General features: G+C 46.1%; 1 protein-coding gene across 1 annotated transcript in view; it reads left to right on the top strand.

The window, feature by feature from the left end:
* Nucleotides 1–1,288: 1,288 nt before the first annotated feature.
* Nucleotides 1,289–16,007, top strand: part of LOC138954930 (putative neural-cadherin 2) — a gene marked incomplete at both ends in the record, with an annotated part of 43,769 nt that continues 29,050 nt past the window's right edge. The window contains 7 exons of the mRNA XM_070326673.1: nt 1,289–1,469; nt 1,829–2,001; nt 3,074–3,365; nt 10,997–11,198; nt 11,766–12,013; nt 14,454–14,525; nt 14,674–14,724. Coding sequence (XP_070182774.1) covers nt 1,289–1,469; nt 1,829–2,001; nt 3,074–3,365; nt 10,997–11,198; nt 11,766–12,013; nt 14,454–14,525; nt 14,674–14,724 — 1,219 coding nt within the window. The remainder of the gene's footprint in view (nt 1,470–1,828; nt 2,002–3,073; nt 3,366–10,996; nt 11,199–11,765; nt 12,014–14,453; nt 14,526–14,673; nt 14,725–16,007) is intronic.

The raw sequence follows: 16,007 nt of genomic DNA, 5'->3' as shown, positions 1-16,007 counted from the left end.
CTGCGAAGACGGGCGACGTAGAATAAAAGAACACAACTATACGACATTTGAGAACTTGTGGCAATCTCAAGTGTCGTGTAACACAAACAAATACGCACATAGACAGACGGACACACACACCTTTACAAAAAAACACGTATTTGTTTGTTTGTTTGCTTAACGCCCAGCCGACCACGAAGGGCCATAATTATCAGGGCGGTGCTGCTTTGAAATATAACGTGCGCCACACACAAGGCAGAAGTCGCAGCACAGGCAGTCACATTATTCTGACACCGGACCAACCATGCAGTCCTAGCATAATATAGGTCTATGCATGCACTAACCCCATAATGCCAGACGCCAGGCGGAGCAGCCACTAGATTGCCAATTTTAAAGTCTTAAGGTATGACCCGGCCTGGGTTCTAACCCACGACCTCCCGATCACGGGGCGGACGCCTTACCACTAGGCCAACCGTGTATGTGCGTATGTGTGTGTGTTTTGTGTGTATGAGATTTGTGTGAGTCAATGTGTGTGTGTGTGTGTCTGTGGGTGAGTGCGTGCGTACATGCGTGCGTATGTACATGTGTGTGTGTGTGTGTATGTGTGTTTATGTGTGTTTGTGTGGGTGTGTGTCTGTTTGTATAAGAGAGAAAGAGAGAGACAGAGAGAGAGAGAGAGAGAGAGAGAGAGAGAGTGGGTGGGTGGGTGTGTGTTTGTGCGTGTGCGTAAGTGTATGTGTGTATGTGTGCTTGTTTGTAAAGGTGTGTATGTCCGCCTGTCTATATGTGCGTATGGGGGTGTGTTTTGTGTGTATGAAGTGTGTGTGAGAGAGTGAGTGAGTGCGTGTGAGTGAGTGTGTATGCGTGTACGTGTGTAACTTGGGGGGTGTGTGTGTGTGTGTTTGAAAGAGAGAGAGAGAGAGAGAGAGAGAGAGAGAGAGAGAGAGAGAGAGAGAGAGAGAGAGGTTTGTCTTTCGCTGGGGTATGCAGTGCCTTGGCGTTGCACATCTACTTAATTATCATTATATTAAAATATAGCATTTTAATCAAGTTTTGTGTGTGTTTGTGGTAGTTATTAGTAGTGCAAATCCACGTATATGCATAATAAGTATGAATGTACGTGTATGTGTGGTTAGCACGCGACGAGCCACTCGGGCGGTTGTAAGAAATCCCGGCCGGTTGGGGGCCGGTTGGGATTTTGGGGGGCCGGTTCAATTTTTGGCTGGTAGCAAAAAAAGTTAAGGTACACCCCTGAAATGGTAGAGCTAGAGGTAAGAGGTTGTCCAACCAGCACATTGTGTGTGTGCAGTACTATGACCTTCACTACAAGACCACACCCGGCGTGCCGTCAGGCCAGAACGGATGTCCCCGGGAAGACGAGATCTGTGGCACGATTTGTGGCACTAACGGGGTCTGTACCGCGTCCTTCACACCCCAGCAGGCCACCTGTGTCTGTAAGCCTGGCTGGAGGGGCAGCGGCTGTGGCACTGGTCAGTAATGTGTGTGTGTGTGTGTGTGTGTGTGTGTGTGTGTGTGTGTGTGTGTGTGTGTGTGTGTGTGTGTGTGTGTGTGTGTGTGTGTGTGTGTGTACGCGTCATTCACACCCCAGCAGGCCACTAGTGTCTGTAAGGTGTGTGTGTTGTGTTGTGTTGTGTTGTGTTGTGTTGTGTCATCATCATCATCATCATCATCATCATCATCATCATCATCATCATCATCATCATCATCATGTGTTGCGATGTCTTGCGATGCCTTGCGATGCGTTGCTTGGAGCTGAAGAGCAGTAGCCCACCGCCTAATCACACCCTGGAGTAAAATGAATGACACAGTTCTTGTCTTCTCTGTGCAGCCACCACAGTGAGGGACCTGAAGGTCAGCAGTTACCTGCAGTGGACGCTGAAGAGCGCCAGCACCACACTTGGCAGCCAGCTGGAGGTGCAGCTCATGTACCGCACCTGGGACCGGGATGGGGTGCTCTTCACCACGTCTAGTCAGGGCAACACCAAGAGCGTCATCCTGGAGGTGAGCAGTGTGTGTGTGTGGGGGGGGGGGAGGGCGGGATGGGGTGCTCGTCACCACGTCTACTCAGAGCAACACCAAGAGCGTCATCCTGGAGGTGAGCAGTGTGTGTGTGTGGGGGGGGGGAGGGCGGGATGGGGTGCTCTTCACCACGTCTACTCAGGGCAACACCAAGAGCGTCATCCTGGAGGTGAGCAGTGTGTGTGTGTGGGGGGGGGGAGAAGGGCGGGATGGGGTGCTCTTCACCACGTCTACTCAGGGCAACACCAAGAGCGTCATCCTGGAGTTGAGCAGTGTGTGTGTGGGGGGGGGGGGGGGGAGGGCGGGATGGGGTGCTCTTCACCACGTCTACTCAGGGCAACACCAAGAGCGTCATCCTGGAGGTGAGCAGTGTGTGTGTGTGGGGGGGGGGGGGGGGAAGGGCGGGATGGGGTGCTCTTCACCACGTCTACTCAGGGCAACACCAAGAGCGTCATCCTGGAGGTGAGCAGTGTGGGGGGGGGGTGGGAGGGCGTGATGGGGTGCTCTTCACCACGTCCACCCAGGGCAACACCAAGAGCGTCATCCTGAAGGTGAGCAGTGTGTGTGTGTGTGGGGGGGGGGGGGGGTTGGCATGTGTGAGTGGGGGGGTTGAGTGTGTGTGTGTGTGGGGGGTGGCATGTGCGAGTGGGGGGGTGGGGGGTTGAGTGTGTGTGTGTGTGTGTGTAAGGGGGGTGAGCCTGGGCGTGTGTGTTGTGTGTGGATATGCTCGAGTATGTTCTTGCATGCATTTTTTAAGAGGGCAGAGGAGCAGCTAGGGGATGGGATTACATTTTCTTATCATCTCTGTCGTTTGCAGGGGGGACATTTGTGTGTGTGCATACACGTGTGCTTGCATTTGTGTGTGTGTGCAGGTGTATGTGGGTGCAAGCGTGTGTGTGTGTGGGTGCGGCATGAATATGTGCGTTTGTGAGTATATATATGTGCATGTGGCTGTGCCTACACACACATTCAAAACTGTATCATGAAATTGTGCATGACTTGTTCAAAAGAAAAAGCCAACAATTTTTCATCACCTCTGTTTTTTCTTGGGTAGCTGAAGGACGGCCACCTGCAAGCTGTGTACAACCTTGGTGACGGGCAGAGGATGCTCCTTCTTAACCAGACAGACGCCAGTAACGGCCAGTGGCACGTGGCACGCTTTAGACGGGTCATGCATCTTGCCACCCTGACCTTGGATGACGGTGAAGGTCGTAACCATGCCTCCAACCGCGTCGGCCTCGACGAGAACATCTACATGACGCTAGACACCAGCTCACCGCTGTATGCTGGAGCCATCGTCACCAATCCACAAGGCGCTGAGGTCATTGACCGTGATCTGACTGACAGTGAGTATCTCTCATATTCATTGCATAAAAACGGGCCTGTTATTACTCATTCTCTCTAAAAAAAAATGTAAATTTTCAAATGTTCAGCCATCTTAATATTTTACTCTGCATCCAAAATACAAATGTCTTTTTGTTCTTCACCTGTATAAAGCATAAAGTCTAGCTGAAACATGCAAAGCTTCTTTGTCAAGCAGCTGACATTATAAATTAAAACAAGAGGCGAAGCCTTCAAGGCTCACGTAAGAAATCGACAAACAGTAACACAAACTCAATCACTCCGCACACACACTCACACACACAGTACACACACACGCACGCACACACACAAAGAGCATAGGTGAAACTGTGCAAGAAAGCGAGACACTAGATCTAGATCTGTCTGCATGTAGCCTACTTAGGCCAACAAAAAAAAATAGGTGTGGTTACGGTAACATAGCCAAAAAAAATAGGGTAGGTAGGTAGGCAATCACTTTTTTTTCTAATGTGTACAAATTAAACCTACTTGACAGGGAAATAAGTGTGCGACACGGGCGCTTTCGCTTTCATTGCGTTTTTTGCACTCGTTTTTTGTTTTTGTTTTTTTGTTGACAAATGTAATAAAAAGTTATAGGATCGGCCCCTAAAAATAGGGTAGGTCGGGTTACCGTAACCACACCTATTTTTTTTTTTTTAGGCCTTACAGGGACACGACTAAGAGTAATACCTAATACTCTGGACTCGCAACGAAATATACAAACAAATGACAATGGACAACGTTTCGACCTAATGGTCTTCAACAGGTTAAAAAAAAATGAAAACAACAATACAAATATCAAAACGACTTATCAGAGAAGATGATGTCCTCCAAGAGCAAAAGAAGGGGGAAGGGAGATAAATCAAAAATGAGCAATGAAAAATGAAACCAAAACGAAACAAATCAGAATAATAACGCTTGAAGGCCCTGAAGTTGAAAGAGAGAGAGAGAGAGAGAGAGAGAGAGAGAGAGAGAGAGAGAGAGAGAGAGAGAGAGAGAGAGAGAGAGACTGGGATGAGAGAGAGAGAGAGAGAGAGAGAGAGAGAGAGAGAGAGAGAGTGTCAATAGGTACTCAAAAGTGATTTTTAAAACTCCAGAATTAAAGGTTATAACTTCCATGGTCTTGTAGATCTTTTTATTCTGAGCACAGTGATGTAAATTTGTATTCTGTAGGTGAATTAGTTTAGTAGTTATAAAAGTGCAATTGTAGGCCTTTTAAACTCACTTTTTTCAAGAATAAAAAATCGTCAACTTTGGAGCCTCACTGTGAACCCAAAACAAGAAATATGAAGCTAATTTTGAACAGATTACCTCTCCATATCTAAGACTTTTAGCTCAATTTTTTTCCCAAAATTTACGGGTAAGAAATAATTGAATTGAAGAACCCAAACTTGGGCAAATCGTTCAATTTTACCGTTCAAACACGTCTAAATCTTTAAAAGGATATATTTCAGCTTCTAACTGTCCTACCAACATGAACTTTACATCAAAATGATCAGCATCGACAGATCTGTAAACACATATACACAGACAAAGAAATAAAACAGGTTTGAAAATTTTCATTTTTCAAGGCTACCCATCTAATCTTCATCTGGAGCTGGAAGATTAGTGCCGCCCAGATGAGCCTTGAGGCTGGCTGTCAGGTCCTCAATGCTACCAGTGAGTCGAAGGCAGCCCTTCTGATTCAATACTGTTTTCTGGTATCGAATTTGGTCCTTCAATGCGTTCAAGAGGGTTGATTTCTTTTCTCTTCTCAGTCGTATCACCAGAGCATCAACATCTTCTGCAATGACACAGAGGCCACCAACAGCCGTCATCTTTCTTATTAGCTCGGTTTTGGTTGCTGCCTGTCTGGCCTCCTTTGCCGCCTTTTTTGCCTTGTTTTCCAGGAGCCTCTGCCTCAGTCGCAGCAACACCGCTTTCTCTTGTTGGCGGTTGTGGTGTCGCAAAGACTTCCCTTTCCTTGGAGCGAAGGCAAGAAGATGGCTTGACTGGGTCTCCAGTTTCTTCTTCAACCACAGTGTTGTCCTGTTGTGGCTCAGCATATTTGTTGACGACCTCTGGTGGACAGATGCATTGCGCCGCTTGTTAATGTCATAGCCCAGGTCACCGAAAATGTTTTCACCGAGCAGATTTGTCAGTGGGCAGTGGTTGAGGACATCTGGGAAGGGAACTGGTTGTCCCCCATACACACCGTCTTCCAGAAAGTCATTCAACTGCCTGCGCAATACACTGCACATGTCTGGCATCAGCTGCCGTAGAGTACACTGGACTGCTTCGATGTGCTGACTGGCAAAGTTGTAGATACTGTCCTTCAGGGCTGCTTTGTCTCCTTGCAGTTCGAATTCCCCATCAAAGATGCCCAGAAAGTGAGGGTCCAGGAGAATGCTGGAATAATGCATCAATAAAATACTTACAAAAATTCAGCAATTAATACAATATATATTGCTCGTGCTATAACCAAACACTGAATCACAGAATTCTTTCCTTACATTTCTTTGTTCTTGAATATAAAGTTCAGCTAGAGTTGCAAATTACTCTGGTACGTGGTATACGCAGATATTTTTGAATTCATTCGTACAAAATTAACCCTTGAAGTGTCACAGAAAAATGTCAGTTTGTTAATATGAAAAGAAAACAGAAACAAGAAGAGCAAACGCTCGATCGAGTCACTTTCGCAGTTCTGAATATTATATGAGGCATCAGATGGACAGGAAGAAATTGCTATTCACAACACAATGAGTCACGTTCACATAAAATTTGAGCCCGGTCACTTTTATAGTTTCCGAGAAAAGCCCAACGTTAAGTTGTGTGTTGCCGAACAGAAAAGGCTAGTTATCTCCCTTGTTTTTCTGATAACGTTCGTAAAAGGCTACAGATGTAAATACTTTGATGTAAAGAATAATCCTACAAAGTTTCAATCACATCCGATGAACTTTGTCAAAGATATAAAATGTCTAATTTTTCCTTTGACGCTGACCTGTGACCTTGAAAAAGGTCAAAGGTCAACGAAACCATCGTTAAAGTGTAGAGGTCATTGGAGGTCACGACTAAACAAAATATGAGCCCGATCGCTTTGATAGTTTCCGAGAAAAGTCCAACGTTAAGGTGGTGTCTACGGACGGCCGGCCGGCCGGCCGGACGGCCGGCCGGACAGACTAACACTGACCGATTACATAGAGTCACTTTTTCTCAAGTGACTCAAAAAGTTGAAGAATAGGCTGGATATTCTGCAACTTGCTTGTCCATCCTGTGGATAATGAGCTGGATATATACTTGTGGAACTCTGTGTACTTGACTTCACTTTGGAGAAGCTCCAAGTATGGACCGGTGATTCGGACGAAGACCAGGGCAACAGCACACACCACAGCTACAAGTCGGGGGTCATCCGGACCTGCAGCAACACTCTCAATCTTGAGTGGCTCTCTTCCCTCATCCCTCTCTCCCTACCGCCAACAATCGACTTTTCTCTACCTCCATCCTTCCCTCTCTCTCCCTCCCCTCTGTCCCTCCATCCCACTCTCTTTCTCTCCCTCCCACTCTCTTTCTCTCCCTCCCTCCCCCTCTCTCTCCCTCCTACTCTCTTCCTCCCCCCTTATCTCCCTCCCCCTCTCTTACTCCCTCCCTCCTCTCTCTCTCTCCCTCTATCCCACTATCTCTTTCTTTCCCTCCCTCCCTCCCTACCTCCATCCCTCCCACACTTCCTCTCCCCCCCCCCCCCTCTTCTTCCTCCCTCCCTATCTCCCTCCCTCCCCTTCTCTCACTCCCTCCCTCCTCTCTCTCTCCCTCCATCCCACTATTTCTTTCCATCCCTCCCTCTTCCTCCCCATTTATCTCTCTCTCCATAGCTCTCCCCCCTTACCCTCCCTCTCTTTCTCCCTCTCTCCACCCCTCTTTCCATCTCTCTATCTCCCTCCCTCCCTTTATTTCTCTCTCTCTCTCCCTCCATCCCGCTCCCCCCCCCCCCCCCCCCCCGCCCCTGCAGTGTCTCCTCTCTCTCATTCTCTCCTCTCTCTCACTCGCTCTCACTCCCTGTCTAGTCTCTCCCCCCTCTCTCTCTCTCTCTCTCTCTCTCTCTCTCTCTCTCTCTCTCTCTCTCTCTCTCTCTCTCTCTCTCTCTCTTTCCATCTTGTGCAAATTCGTAGTGTTATTTTCACTGTTTTGTCATTTCTCTTGACAACACTTCTTCTTCCAAATATTCTGGTAAAACCAAGTAAGTCCGCTTGCTTAGATCTGCGCATTTTTTGTTAGATCTGATATTGGGGGGAAAGTGGTAAAACCAAGTAAGTCCACAAAATGCCCAACGAAACCAAAACCATCCATCAGATTATTATGAAAATCGGGTTTTAAACGTAAATTAATGCTATCTATCTTATTATCTCGGTGGTTTGATCTAGATAATCATCACTTTTGAGACATTTTATCAAACAGTAAAAGTCGTTTTTCTCGGAAGTAGCGTCAGTGGACTTACTCGGTTAGATCTAGATCTAGCGTCTCCCACTCTTGCACTGTGTCTATGCTTACTGTGTGTGTGTGTGTATGTGTGGGAGTGATTGAGTTTGTGTTACTATGTGTCGATTTCTTACGGGAGCCTTTAGGGCTTCGCCTCTTGTTAGTTATAACTGATGCAATGGTATCGTTTCTTTATAAGGAAGCCAAAGGCAATTCTCAACTGTGACCCGAAATACCGGAGAACGTTGCAGCATGCAAAGCACACCTTGAAACGACATCGAGCAGACGACACAAAACCGCTGATTTTGCCACGGGTCACGTGACCTCGTTTTTTCATGATTTTCCACTTATATTTAGGTGCTACAACCACAAAACCTTCAGAAACCATGAATTTAAAAGCCCAGTCAAAGTTGCCCATTCAACAATCCTTCATTTGAAACGTACATTTAATTAAATCTGTTGAGGCACAGCTACCATTTTACACACATGCACACCATCAATGGACGACCGATCTCTGCACATGCGATCGGCATTACTAGCATGTATCCGCACAGATTTTATTTATAACTGATAAAAACAATATGAATCAGGATTCTTAAGAACTGTACTCACCAACAAGAGCTTTGAGATTCCATGATTCGCATGGACGAGGCCGAGAATCAGCGATGTCTTCAGTCGCTCGACAGGGCCGTGAACAAGCTTCGGCCATCACGGCTCAGGGTGACTGGGTTGCACAGACGGCTTTGTTTACGTTTTTCTCCCGTAAAGTGCTCGGCGTACAAATAACGTTTAGGCAAGAAAAATACCGCATTAATTAGTCGAATACTTCTTCTTTCTGATAATATCCTTTTGAAATCGATTGTAAATCGCAAAACTTCCAAAAAATTATATCATATATTTCATTTGCTTTGCACGTTTTCTCGCCAACGTCCGATCCCGCTTACTGTTACATGTAAATGAAGCTGAGAAACAAAGCTTTTAATTGGTTATCATTTCTAGGTCAACCGATGAAACAACGCGAAGCACTCTGAGATTGTGTGAGCATACTGTCAGGCCTGACATGCCACAGAGCGTGACGTAATGGCATCCGGTGGTCACGGGGCCTTCGGTTTGAGAGTTGTTATCTGTTCTAGCTCAACAAATACAAACAACCATCACCACAGAAACCAAGATAAGACTTCAAACTTTTGTTTCATTCAGTTTTTTTATTACATGCGGTACGTAATTACACCAGAAATCATTTGTGAATCTTTAGCAAAACGGGATAACACCGGCTTTGGGACAACTCGGGAAAGAGGCTTTTGACTACCTACTTACAGGGACACGACTGCCAAATAGTCTCGGCCCGCTCAAAATAACAATGACCGAGACTTTCAGTAATTCATTCGCGTGACGTCTAACCCTCTTACGCCATAATGTGACATCTTCAAATGACGAAATGTTAAAGTTTCTACCACAGATACACACGCACGCACATACGTGCGTGTGACGTCTTCAAATGACGAAATGTTAAAGTTTCTATTGATCAGTATCACACCCGCACGCACGCACGCACAGACAGACAAAAGTTAGCATCGCATAGGCTACATTTACGTGAGCCAAAAACCCAAATCTCCAGCCTCAATCGTCTCTCTTTATTGTGAACCAGTTTTGTTTTATTTTTTAATCAAACACGATGTTCATATCCACCACCTACATGTTGCTGATGTTATGTTTGTGGTCACTACCTGCTTTGCCTGTGTTATGTTTGTGGTCACTACCTGCTTTGCCTGTGTTATGTTTGTCGTCACTACCTGCTGTGCCTGTGTTATGTTTGTGGTCACTACCTGCTGTGCCTGTGTTATGTTTGTGGTCACTACCTGCTTTGCCTGTGTTATGTTTGTCGTCACTACCTGCTTTGCCTGTGTTATGTTTGTGGTCACTACCTGCTTTGCCTGTGTTATGTTTGTGGTCACTACCTGCTTTGCCTGTGTTATGTTTGTGGTCACTACCTGCTTTGCCTGTGTTATGTTTGTGGTCACTACCTGCTGTGCCTGTGTTATGTTTGTGGTCACTACCTGCTGTGCCTGTGCTATGTTTGTGGTCACTACCAGCTGTGCCTGTGTTATGTTTGTGGTCACTACCTGCTGTGCCTGTGTTATGTTTGTGGTCACTACCTGCTGTGCCTGTGTTGTGTTTGTGGTCACTATCTGCTGTGCCTGTGTTATGTTTGTGGTCACTACCTGCTGTGCCTGTGTTATGTTTGTGGTCACTACCTGCTGTGCCTGTGTTATGTGTGTGGTCACTACCTGCTGTGCCTGTGTTATGTTTGTGGTCACTACCTGCTGTGCCTGTGTTATGTTTGTGGTCACTACCTGCTGTGCCTGTGTTGTGTTTGTGGTCACTACCTGCTTTGCCTGTGTTATGTTTGTGGTCACTACCTGCTGTGCCTGTGTTATGTGTGTGGTCACTACCTGCTGTGCCTGTGTTATGTTTGTGGTCACTACCTGCTGTGCCTGTGTTATGTGTGTGGTCACTACCTGCTGTGCCTGTGTTATGTTTGTGGTCACTACCTGCTGTGCCTGTGTTATGTGTGTGGTCACTACCTGCTGTGCCTGTGTTATGTTTGTGGTCACTACCTGCTGTGCCTGTGTTATGTTTGTGGTCACTACCTGCTGTGCCTGTGTTATGTTTGTGGTCACTACCTGCTGTGCCTGTGTTATGTTTGTGGTCACTACCTGCTTTGCCTGTGTTATGTTTGTGGTCACTACCTGCTGTGCCTGTGTTATGTTTGTGGTCACTACCTGCTGTGCCTGTGTTATGTTTATGGTCACTACCTGCTGTGCCTGTGTTATGTTTGTCGTCACTACCTGTGTTTTATGGCACACTGCTACAGGGAACCCCCTTTTAGGACCTCCACAAATCTGAGAAAATCAGGTCTTAAACAAGAGGGAATCTTAACATGGAGGTAAATTTACAGAGACTATGAACACAAATCTGAAATAATTCTGAAATCGGGGGGTGGGGGGGGGGGGGGGCTTTTATTCTATTGTTCTATTGTACTTGTAATGTTATCATCTGATGAACTTTTCTCTACATTGTTAATGGTGTTGCATGAGAGCTGTAGAAGGAAAAATGTTTATGGTCTTGACATCTAGAATTAACTGCACGTCTTTCTCGTCACCAGTATGCCTGCAGGATGTGCGTCTCAACAAAGAGTGGATGCCGATGAAGGCCGGGGAAAACTCACAGAGCACCATCGCCAACCATGTCAACGAGAAGAACGTTAACGACGGTTGTCCGGACCCTAACGGCTGTGTTCCTCCTCCTGTACCCCCGTGTCCTAGCGGCCAAGACTGCGTCAACTTGTGGGGAAGGCACAAGTGCTCGTACGTCCATTTTTTGTCCAGAAGTCATTCAACGTTTGTAGTTCATGTGGTGTTTGAAGAATGAATTTAAGGCTATAACATGTCGCACCTCTTGCCCTTGAGCATTTGTGGCCGTGGGTGCACTCGCGCACGCGCACACACACGCAACCACCAACACCAGACACATCAACACAAACATACATTCAAGCTAACACGCGCACACATACGCACGCACGCCCACAAATACACTAAACACACACACACACACACACATACACACACACACACACACATACACACACATACATACACACACATTGACACATACACACACACACACACATACACACACACATACACACACACATACATACACACACACATACACACACACACACGCACACACATACAGCAAGAATGTGGTACATCTGTGCCTTTTCGATCTGTAGCTAGAAAGGTACGACTTTGGACATTTTTAAAAAGTTTGTTATCTCGATTGAGAAATCTATCATCCTTGACGCTTGTCACTACTTTGACTGTTCAAACAGGAGCAGAAAAGTAATATATCACTGGTTACACTGTTGTCAGGTGCGCACCAGGATACCATCCAAGCGACAACTCTGACACGTGCACCTCGGACTGCGTTCCCAACCCCTGTTTCCAGAACGCAGCGTGTCAACTGGACAACGGCACAGTGGTGTGTGACTGTGCACCCTTCAGTCCCTGGCAAGGCCAGTTCTGCAACATCTACCCCACCGAGGAGTACAACGATCCTGACGACGGCCTCGGTGGTGGCGTCATTGCTGCTATTGTCCTTGCCTGCGTATTGGCCATTGGTGGGAGACTAGCTTGTTAGGTTGTAATGTACTTATTCTCCATTCCACAATCTGTCTATTAGTGAGTGACTAGCTTGTTAGGTTGTAATGTACTTATCCTCCATTCCACAATCTGTCTATTGGTGGGTGACTAGCTTGTTAGGTTGTAATGTACTTATCCTCCATTCCACAATCTGTCTATTGGTGGGTGACTAGCTTATTAGGTTGCAATGTACTTATTCTCCATTCCACAATCTGTCTATTGGTGGGTGACTAGATTGTTAGGTTGTAAAGTACTTATTCTCCATTCCAAAATCTGTCTATTGGTGGGTGACTAGATTGTTAGGTTGTAATGTACTTATCCTCCATTCCACAATCTGTCTATTGGTGGGTGACTAGATTGTTAGGTTGTAATGTACTTATTCTCCATTCCACAATCTGTCTATTGGTGGGTGACTAGATTGTTAGGTTGTAATGTACTTATCCTCCATTCCACAATCTGTCTATTGGTGGGTGACTAGATTGTTAGGTTGTAATGTACTTATTCTCCATTCCACAATCTGTCTATTAGTGGGTGGCTAGCTTGTTAGGTTGTAATGTACTTATTCTCCATTCCACAATCTGTCTATTAGTGAGTGACTAGCTTGTTAGGTTGTAATGTACTTATCCTCCATTCCACAATCTGTCTATTGGTGGGTGACTAGATTGTTAGATTGTAATGTACTTATTCTCCATTCCACAATCTGTCTATTGGTGAGTGGCTAGCTTGTTAGGTTGTAATGTAATTATTCTCCAATCCACAATCTGTCTATTGGTGAGTGACTAGCTTGTTAGGTTGTAATGTACTTATTCTCCATAGCACAATCTGTCTATTGGTGGGTGACTAGCTTGTTAGATTGTAATGTACTTATTCTCCATTCCACAATCTGTCTATTAGTGAGTGACTAGCTTGTTAGGTTGTAATGTACTTATTCTCCATAGCACAATCTGTCTATTGGTGGGTGACTAGATTGTTAGGTTGTAATGTACTTATTCTCCATAGCACAATCTGTCTATTGGTGGGTGACTAGCTTGTTAGATTGTAATGTACTTATTCTCCATTCCACAATCTGTCTATTGGTGGGTGACTAGCTTGTTAGGTTGTAATGTACTTATTCTCCACAGCACAATCTGTCTATTGGTGGGTGACTAGCTTATTAGGTTGTAATGTACTTATTCTCCACAGCACAATCTGTCTATTGGTGTGTGACTAGATTGTTAGGTTGTAATGTCATCAGTGTCAGGGGCGGATCAGTTCATTTTATGGGGGGGGGGGTTTCCAAAAGTATATTGTGAGGATATGGGTGTGAAGGCGCGAAGCGCCGAGCCGACGGCGCGAAGCGCCAAGCTTGCTAGGGGGGCCGGGGGCATGCCCTCCCGGAACATTTTGAAAAAAAGGATGCAAAATGGTGCAATCTGGTGCATTCTGAGGATGATCATTACCAGTTTCAGGCAGCAGATTTTGTCACTGATTAATACCCCAAAAATTGAAACTCAACCCAAAAAAACATTTTTATTTTTTGGCTGGGGGGGTTTCCGGAAACCCCAGAACCCCCCCCCCCCCCCCCCCCTCGTCCGCCCCTGAGTCTCCATAGCACAATCTGTCCATTTAACATTTCATCAGAGTTATCCATTTGTATTGCCGTGCAATTTTCAACAGTCTTTGTTAACACAAAATCCCGACTGTGGCTTATGTGAAAAATTCCTTTCGCCTGTACCTCATTATACCGCATGCATATTCAGCTATCGTAGTCGTCTGTTCTGCATCGCTTACACCCCAGTCACACACAGACGCCGCTTTTACTACGTTGCAAAAGTGTCCGAGAGCGTGGCCGATCGTCGGCTAAATTGAGGGAGGATCCCCATGTGCGTGGTTTGATCGGGGTGGGGTCGGGAATCTGGACGCTCTCCCCACGCTTACACAAAAGCCGGGTCGTGGCCTACAGAAAGCGTGGCAAAGTCGTATTAAGAACGTAGCGGGAACGCCATTATTAATGCGTGGTATCGTTGTGAGATATCTGTGGTCGTGATAAAACCACCGGCACCATCAGGTCCGTTCATCTTCGAAGGTGGGGTATCATCGCCGTCAAAATCCAGCACATGGCAAATAATAGAAACTACATCAAGACTTACTGCGCCACAACCCGGCTACGCCTGTTTTGTGCAGTTTGAAAATAAGCGTAGGGAGACTGAGGGTGCAGCTTCCTGATCTGGCAGATCCCCACCCCGACCAAACCACGCCCATGGAGGTCCTCCCACGTTGGGCCACGCTCTGGATTTTGACGGCGATATGCCCGGATTTGATAACTTTTTCAGATCGGCGTGATCGGCATGGTCGTGTAACGGACGTAGCGCTGTGTGACGGGGCCATTACACATTCGTTTGTTATTTCATTAACCTGTCATTATGCATATGTTTACAGTTGTTGTGCTGGTGTTGGTGGGTTTTTTTACCTTCCATCGGCGAGGAACTCAGAGATTGAACAAGGCCGCAGGTACTATGTGTGTGTGTGTGTGTGGGGGGGGGGGGGGGGGTGGGGGTGTGTGCGTGCGTGCGTGCGTGTGTGTGTGCGTGTGTGCTTATGGACATTTTTGATTCTGAGGTTCATCATGAATTGATATGGTATGCCCATCATATTTCAGAACCAAGAGAAGAGTCAGTCGGAATGGACAACCTGGACTCTGCTGACGATGGTTGGTTTGGGTCTCTTATTCCCTGTCTGTCTGTCTGTCTGTCGTTCGGTCGGTCGGTCGGTCGGTCGGTCGGTCGGTCGGTCGGTCGGTCGGTCTCTCTCTCTCTCTCTCTCTCTCTCTCTCTCTCTCTCTCTCTCTCTCTCTCTCTCTCTCTCTCTCTCTCTCTCTCTCTCTCTCTCTCTCTCTCTCTCTCTCTCTCTCTGTGTCTCTCTCCCTCTCTCTCTCTCTCTCTGTCTCTCTCTGTCTCTCTCTGTCTCTCTCTGTCTCTCTCTCTCTCTCTCTCTCTCTCTGTCTCTCTCTCTCTGTGTCGCTCTCTCTCTCTCTCTGTCTCTAATAATGTTCAATTTCCGACGCGCGCACTTCAATGCTGCTGCCGCTGCTGCCGCTGCTTTGCCGCTAATGCAAGAGCGCGCGTGTATCCTCTGGCACTCCCTTGCCAGAAAGTTTGGCGCCAAAACCTCCACTACAACACCCTATAACTTGATTTACATTCCCCAATACTCTGTTTTGCGACGGGACAGCGCAAGGAAGAATCAGACAGGCATTGCAGTCTATATTCATGAATCAATTTCTGAATTTGCAACACGAAGAACTGATTTAGAGGACGACAATATTGAGTGCATTTGGATTGAAGTAAAAAACTGTAAATCCTCGCCTCTGCTCATAGGTTATATATATCGTAACCCTGCCGAAACGTCGATTTGGTCAGAATATTTCATTCAGATGATGGATAAAGTCAAATCACGCAATAAAGATATTGTATTGCTTGGAGATTTTAATATTAATCTGAATAAGCCTCAAACAGTATGGAATTCAACAACAACTTTATTAGGTCTTCATCAACTGGTTCTGAACCCAACAAGAATAACAGACACAACTGCAACTCTTATTGATCACATATATACTGATAATAAGAAGATTGTTTCTAATGTGTATGTGTCCAATTCCAGTATTAGCGATCATATGCCTATTTTTTGTTCGGTCTCTATGCGCTTGCCTAAATCAGGACCAAAAGGCCACACGACCATAGAATACAGAAGTTTTAGACATTTTGATGAGTCTGCATTTTTTCGTGATCTTAGTGAAGCTCCATTTCAGAGCGTTTTTAATTTCAGTCTTGCAGATGATGCTTTTGATCAATTGTATAGCATTTTAAGCACAATTATAGATAAACACGTGCCCCTGCGTCAGCATAGAGTAAAACATGCCAGACTTCCGCCTTGGTTAACATCAGATATTATAGAGGCGATGGCTCTGAGAGATTATTTCAAGGAAAATAAGAT

This window comes from Littorina saxatilis, unplaced genomic scaffold (assembly GCF_037325665.1).
Source record: "Littorina saxatilis isolate snail1 unplaced genomic scaffold, US_GU_Lsax_2.0 scaffold_1025, whole genome shotgun sequence".
NCBI classification, from domain to species: Eukaryota; Metazoa; Mollusca; class Gastropoda; order Littorinimorpha; family Littorinidae; genus Littorina; species Littorina saxatilis.
Note: the sequence above shows the minus strand (reverse complement) of the source record. Positions and strands in the feature narration are given on the sequence as shown.